The sequence below is a fragment of the Sciurus carolinensis genome, chromosome 16 (genome assembly GCF_902686445.1).
Source record: "Sciurus carolinensis chromosome 16, mSciCar1.2, whole genome shotgun sequence".
Classification (NCBI taxonomy): domain Eukaryota; kingdom Metazoa; phylum Chordata; class Mammalia; order Rodentia; family Sciuridae; genus Sciurus; species Sciurus carolinensis.
Window position 1 is genome coordinate 17,415,152 of NC_062228.1, and position 7,444 is coordinate 17,422,595.

Below are 7,444 nucleotides of genomic sequence, written 5' to 3' on the forward strand. Positions count from 1 at the left end.
AAATATTCTTCAAAAATGAAGGAAAATAAACTGGTGCAGTGGCACGTGTCCATAATCCCAACTACTAGGAGGCTGAGGCAGGAGGATTTCAAGTTCCAGGCCAGTATCATAATTTAGCAAGACCCTATTTCAAAACAAAATAAAAAAGGGGATGTAGAGCACCACTGAGTTCACAAACAAAAATTTTTTGTACAGAAACAAAATTCAACCCTAAATGCTATAATAATATGGTCTCCCATAAGAATTGTTCTTAAATTCATTTAGGACCAGCGCTTAATCACTGAACCACATCCCCAGTCCCTTTTATAAATTTTATTTAGAGACAGGGCCTTGCCAAATTGCTGAGGTTGGCTTTGAATTCCTGATCCTCCTACCTCAGCCTCCCGAGTCACTGGGATTACAGGCCTGTGCCACCGCGTCCAGCTTCATTTTCGATTTTACAATCTATAGAGAATACAGTGAAAACATACAGATCCAGGACTAGGGATATAAGTAACTCAGTGGTAGAGACCAGCACATGTGAGGTCCCGGGTTCTGTCCCCAATACAGCAAACCACCACACGGATCCAATTCACTTTTCGGAGCAGCAGCATAGAATTCTATAGAATATTTTTATTTATTTATTTATTTTGATTCATTGTACACGAATGGGGTACAACTGTTGTTTCTCTGGTTGTACACGAAGTAGAGTCGCACCATTTGTGCAATCATACATGTACCTAGGGTGATGATGTTCCCCCGCCCCCTTCCTTGGAATATTTGACCCACAAGGACAAGGCACATCAGGTAGCTGAGCCTCCACGTGGCCCTGGCTAGAACTGAAGTTAGGTATATTCCTGGGTCCCTACCCAGTTCCCCGACAGCCTTTCTTCACGTTTTGCAGTCCCTGAGCCACGGGCAGCAGCGGAGGGAACCCACCGCGGGTCGCCAGTGGAGGCCCGCCAAGCCCTTGGGGGCGCCCTCCTAGTTGGGGAGAGAGCGCTGTGGTGCCCCCTGGCGACTCTGCTTCGCGGCATAGAGGATCCCAGCGCGTGGGTGGCAGAGCAGAGACCTCCAAGCCGGGCTGCGTCACTTGAATCCACGGTCGGTACTCCGCCTTTGCCTCCTGCCCTTCGCTTGCCCCTCCCAGGTGAATCTCGTTCGTTCACCCCTTCCGCCGTCCATTCCACGCATCATGTTGCCCCTTGGCTGCGAGGGTCCCCACCAGCCGCCTCTGCTATGTCTGCCGTTCCTGCTCTTGCTGCTTCTGCTGCCTCCACAGCCATTAATCCACGCCCAGACCACGCTGGGCACCCCCAGCGCCTCAACCACCTCGGGCACTCCCAGTGCCCCAACCACTCCTGTCTCCCCAACCACACCGGGCACCCTCAGTGTTCCCAGCCTGCGAGAACGTGCGAGGACCCTGATGAGTGGCTTCCGGCTTGTGGATGGGTATGTAGGTGCCTGCGTGGGAGTGACTAGGGGCTGAGCACACCACTAGGCAGGGTAGGGTTCTGAGCATGCAGGGCTAGGGAGGAGCCCCGCACACCACCTCTGGATGCTCTCTCTCCTCCATCTTTCTCCATTGGGGTGGGTGCCCTCTACCCTATTACCCCATTACTCTCTCCGACCAGACCTCAGGGGTCTCCATATTGTATGTGTGATGGAACTGAGCGAGGGAGCATAGACACAAGAGTGTTGCGATGTCCTTCTTGACCAGGAGGCCATGTCTCCATTCTGATCTCTTTTGACCCTACCAGCCACAATGACCTACCACTGCTCCTGAGACAGCTTTTCCAGAACAGGCTGCAAGATGTGAATCTGCACAATTTCAGCCGTGGCCAGACCAGCCTGGACAGGCTTAGAGAAGGCCTTGTGGGTGCTCAGGTACCACAGGGACACTCAGAGTACCAGCATGGCTTCTGGAGAATGTTGGGACTGCAGAAAACTGGTTGGCCAGGCTTCAGGGACTGGTACATGGGCATGCAGTGAGCCATAAGGTGGATGTTGGGGAGTATGGAGGCCAAGACAGATAAGCTGCATGGGTGCCCAGGTTCTGTGGAGACATGTAGGAAATGACTAGAAAATCCCTGGTGAGTGTGGGGGTTGCTAGAACCACAAAGGATATGGTAGATTGGCCTGGGACATTTATATACATGGGAAGTAGTCCATGATGTGTCATGAGTCCAGTTTAGTCATTGGCAGATAGCTTATTAGTCATCGAAGTACCAAGGGGTCATGTGGTGCCTCACTTGGAGTCACTGGCCAAATGGGTGCTGTGGAGGCTTAGGCAGGCCTAGGTGGTTGGAGACCATCCTGGCCTCATTCTGTACCCACTGCACTACCCCCAGTTCTGGTCAGCCTACGTCCCATGCCAGACCCAGGACCGGAATGCCATACGCCATACCCTGGAGCAGATTGATGTCATTCGCCGCATGTGTGCCTCCTATTCTGAACTGGAGTTTGTAACCTCAGCTGAAGGTGGGTTGGTGGATGTGGGGATAGTCTAGGGCTTACTCCAGTGATTGTCCCTGGACTCTGAACACTTGACTCTCCACCCTTTTCTAGGTCTGAACAACACTCAAAAGCTGGCTTGCCTTATTGGTGTGGAGGGTGGCCACTCACTGGACAGCAGCCTCTCTGTGTTGCGCACTTTCTATCTGCTGGGAGTTCGCTACCTGACGCTCACCTTTATTTGCAGTACACCCTGGTAAGCACTGTGCCTGGTCAGGGTGGAATGATGGGAAAACTGATTCATTCCTGGGATGGGCCTGACCAGAGATGAGGATAAAGAAGTCCACAGAGGGAGGCTATACTTCCTGCAGGTCCTGGGTCCTCACCTGTTCTGGAGGTAGGATAGATGGATAGACAGAGGGCATCCATTCTGATGGTCAAGGTATGACCAGCTAGATTGTCCTCCCTTGGCTGTCCTATAGGGCAGAGAGTTCCACCAAGTTCCGATACCACTTCTACACCAACGTCAGCGGTTTGACAAGCTTTGGTGAGGTGAGGACTCTTGTTCCATACCCTATCCCACCCATTCCCTGCAGATTTGTATACACACCTCTGTACCTGACACCCCATCCTTCCCTCCCCTAAACCCCTTGTTCCTGCAGAAAGTGGTAGAGGAAATGAACCGCTTAGGCATGATGATAGACTTGTCCTATGCCTCAGACACCTTGGTGAGGCGGACCCTAGAGGTGTCGCGGGCTCCTGTGATCTTCTCCCACTCAGCCGCCAGGACTGTGTGCAACAATTTGCTGAATGTTCCTGATGATACGCTACAGCTTCTGGTGAGTGGCCACCCCGCCCTCATGCCTAGGGCTTCATCTAAAGGGATGCTTCATCTAAAGATTCTTGACCCTGAACAAAAAAGTTGCTGGTCCAGGTCTCATACACCCTTGTACCCAAGGCTGATTAACCCTCCTTCATCTCTGAAACCCAAGAACAAATCAGTTACACCCAGGGACCCACAAATCCAGAAATGGGAAGTCCCTGACAACTCCTGAAGCCAGGGCAGAATGCTGTCCTACCAGGGCCTTCACAGCATGGGAGGCGTGCCATCATGCCAAAGGAACTGAACTGAGTGTCCCTTCGTTTATCCCTGTAGAAGAAGAATGGTGGCATCGTGATGGTAACCCTGTCCATGGGGGTGCTACAGTGCAACCTGTTAGCTAACGTGTCTACCGTGGCAGGTGAGCTCTACCTTGACTCCTTGCAACTCTGCCTTGGACTGTGGATGTGGGGTCTCTCAGGAAAGATCCAGCAGTCTAGCACATGTTGGCCAATGGCAGCAAACAACCAACAACCCAGGGGCAGCAAACTCATGTCCCCACTGTCAGTGCTGCTCACTTTTACTCTCAATCCTCTCTTGTTCCCCACATCTCCAAGCAGGACAGGCAGAGCCCCCACTGGGTTCTCAAGGAACCCAGAGGTAGGAAGAAGGCCAAAGTGGTGGCTCTCAGGTCTGCTCCAGGCCCACTGTTTGGCCTATAGCCATTTCAGGACTTTCAACTGACCATGTGCTCTGTGGGGTCAGCTGCCATGACAGAGTCAAAGCTTCCTCAAATCAGGACTGGTCCTAGTTTCCAACTCCAGCCTAAGCTTCCCATTATCAACCTCCAACTTTTAGATCACTTTGATCACATCAGGAAAGTCATTGGATCGGAGTTCATTGGGATTGGCGGAAATTATGATGGGTCTGGCCGGTGAGTTCTTCCCCTGGACTTGGCCTGGGCTGGGGTACAGAAGGGAGTTCTTCAGATTTAATTCCCCATCCTGGGTCCTCCCATCCTTCAGGATCTGGTCTTCCAGCCCACCTGACATCTCCCCACTTCCAGGACCTGTTTCCTAGGTTCGTCCTGTGCTTCCTGTGGCCCAGTGGACCCATTCCAGGTGGTGACACTTGTTAAGTACTCCCTTATGCCATCAGATTCTCTACTCCAAATCCAGCAGATCTTGGCCACTAGAGCTACAGAACCCCAGTCCTGAAGGCACTTCTAAAGTTGCATTCACTAGCTGGAAGAGCTTGACCTTCAACTTTAATCATATGTGACTAGGGCTAGTGGGACAGCAGGCCCTAGACCAGGACTAAGGCCAAGGTCCCATAGCTGATTGGTAGGTGGCGACACAGGTTTCCTCAAGGTCTGGAGGATGTGTCCACATACCCGGTGCTAATAGAAGAGTTGTTGAGACGGGGTTGGAGTGAGAAAGAGCTTCAAGGTGTCCTTCGAGAAAATCTACTGCGTGTCTTCAGACAAGTAGAACAGGTATGCTGAGCTGGACAGTAGGATGATTGGTTCAGTGATTTGAACAGGTGAGGAGGCTACTGTGGGGGTACCTGGCTGCTGACTCTCTCACCCTAGGTCAGAGAGGAAAGCAGTGCACAGAGCCCTGTGGAAGCTGAGTTTCAAAACAGGCAGCTGAGCAGGTCCTGCCACACCTACCTCCTTCCTCAGCCTCAGAATATACACACGACTACACACCAGGAGAAGACCAAGTGGCCAAGTAGTCAGTCCCTGCAGAAGCCCTCAAAAGCTTCTGCACATCCAATTCCAGGCCTTGTGGCTATTGCTCTCTTCCCAGTCCTCATCCTGTGGCTCTGGTAACCTGACCAGGACCCCCAGAAATCACTGTGCAAAGTTCCACAAGGTCCCAGTCCTAGTTATCCAGGCCCCAGAACACGGTGAGAATAAACATTGGAGACATGGAGCCACGTGTGTCCTTTCTTCTTCATGATGGACATAGGGTCAGGCAGTTTCTTGGTTGGTGAGGGGTCCTGTGGCCTACATCCAGCTACTCAAGGTGAGGGATTCCCACTCACCTCCAGGCTTGTTCCTCAAGAAGGGCAGAGGCAGCTCACTGGACTCTTTCTTGTGCTGAAAACCTGAGCCCAGAGAATGTCACAAAGGAATTGAGATTAGTTTCAGTTCATCATGGAGTGTGACTGTGGGTGGATTACCCTCTCCCTCTGAAAGGTTCAATTTGTTTTAGAAACTAATATTATTTATTTTTTATTGTTTTGTTTGGTTTAATTTGATACTGGGGATTGAACCCAGGAGCCCTTTATCACTGAGCTACATCCCCAGTCCTTTTTATTTTTTTATTTTGAGTCAGGGTCTTGCTGTACTACTGAGGACTCAAACTTGTGATCCTCCTGCCTCAGCCTCCCAAATTGCTGGGATTACAGACAGAAGCTGGTACCTTTTATAAACAGGACCTTGTTTGATATTAGTGGAAGAAATTATTTGTAAAGACAGTTAGCTTTTTCAGATAAGGTCCTCTGATTTTGTTTACTTATTTATTTTTTGGTGCTGGACGTTGCACCCAGGTCTTCACACATAGCCTCTACCACTGAGCTACACCTCCAGTGCTAACTATTGTTGATGTTTTTTTTTTTTTAAATATTTTTTTAGTTGTTGATGGACCTTTATTTTATTCTTTTATTTATATGCGGTGCCGAGAATCGAACCCAGGGCCTCATACATGCTAGGCAAGCTCTCTACCACTGAGCCACAATCCCAGCCCCTGTTGATGTTGTTTTAAGTCAACATGTCTTGAGGTGATTTGTATGTAGATTGATCATTGAAATAATGCTATTTTTTTTAGTTGTATAAGGACACAGTACCTTTATTTTATTTACTTATGTTTATATGGTGCTGAGGATTGAGCCCAGTGCCTTACATAAGCTAGGCAAGCGCTCTAACACTGAACTACAACTGCACCTTCATGAAAATGCTATTTTGCATAGCTTGTATTTCTGCATGCTCCTTTTATGTTTTGTTTCATGTTACTAATATTCTCTTATCTTTTTAACTATGTCTATTATGCTAATTTTAAAAAATTTGGTACTGGGGATTGAACACAGGTGTGCTTTGCCACTGAGCACATCTCCAGCCCTTTTTTGTTTTTATTTTGAGATAGGGTCTCACTAAGTTGCTTAGGGCTTCACTAAGTTGCTGAGGCTGGCCTTGAACTTGTGATCCTTCCTTCTCAGTCTCCCTTGCCACTGGGATTATAGGCATGCTCTATAGCATCTGGACTAATTTAAATTTTTTTATCTACATATTCCAGTAATCTCCCTGATACATGTTTTCTTGAAATGTCTGTACTCCTCAAATGTCTTTTTTTTTTTTTTTCAGGAGGAGGGGGACTGGGAACTGAACCTAGAATTACTCTACCACTTGGCTACATCCCACTCCTTTTTATTTTATTTTTAAATTTTGAGACAGGGTCTTCCTAGGCCAGGCTCAACATTTTAATCCTCCTGCCTCAGTCTCCCTACTAACTGGGATTGCAGGCATATACCACTGTACCTAGCTGTTCAAATATCTTTAGAATTTGCCTGTGAAGTAATTTTTCCTGTGAGGACTCTGATAGTGTGGGCTGCTTGGTCAGTCAGTGATATGGAGGAAGTTGTTACCATCTCAGAATTCCCCAAAGTCCCCTCTAAGGTTATTTTTTATTTATTTATTTATTTATTTATTTATTTTTTGTGGTGCTGGGGATCAAACCCAGGGCCTTATGCTTGCGAGGCAAGCTCTCTACTGACTGAGCTATCTCCCCAGCCCTCCCTCTAAGGTTATTGGTTGGGCTATAGTGGCCTGTCTGCCCCACACAGCACCTGACCCCACTCTGAGGCTGCAGGTGTGTGGGACAGAATGGGAGCTACTGGAAACCTTTGTAGAATATTAGGGAGGACAAGGGGGCACCTATTCATTTTTTTTTAACCAGGGATTGAACCCAAGGGCACTTAACCACTGAGCCATATCCCCAGTCCTTATTTTTTATTTTGGAACAGGGTCTCACTAGTTTGCATACAGCCTTGCTAAGTTGCTAAGGCTGGCTTAGAACCTGTGATCCTCCTGACTCAGCCTCCCAAGTCTCTGGGATTACAAGTGTGGGACACCAGGACTGGCTACCTAATCTTTTTTTTTTTACTCAAAAAAAAAATGAGTTGGGGGGG

The 7,444-nt window shown here is 48.8% G+C and overlaps 1 protein-coding gene across 1 annotated transcript; it reads left to right on the forward strand.

Annotated features, from left to right (window-relative positions):
- Positions 1-2,291: 2,291 nt before the first annotated feature.
- Positions 2,292-5,155, forward strand: LOC124967379 (dipeptidase 3-like). The gene is made up of 8 exons (XM_047529616.1): positions 2,292-2,460; positions 2,548-2,689; positions 2,916-2,985; positions 3,096-3,272; positions 3,590-3,674; positions 4,112-4,187; positions 4,613-4,748; positions 4,845-5,155. Exons 1-8 carry the CDS (start codon positions 2,415-2,417, stop codon positions 5,085-5,087), a joined length of 975 nt encoding a protein of 324 aa, XP_047385572.1. The 5' UTR covers positions 2,292-2,414; the 3' UTR covers positions 5,088-5,155.
- The last annotated feature ends 2,289 nt before the right edge of the window (positions 5,156-7,444 follow it).

Coding starts and splice junctions, on each gene's coding strand:
- LOC124967379 (XM_047529616.1), top strand. CDS start 2,415: ATGTGTGCCTCCTATTCTGAACTGGAGTTTGTAACCTCAGCTGAAG. Junction 2,690..2,915: donor TTTATTTGCAGTACACCCTG/GTAAGCACTGTG, acceptor GCTGTCCTATAG/GGCAGAGAGTTCCACCAAGT. Junction 3,273..3,589: donor ATGATACGCTACAGCTTCTG/GTGAGTGGCCAC, acceptor TTATCCCTGTAG/AAGAAGAATGGTGGCATCGT.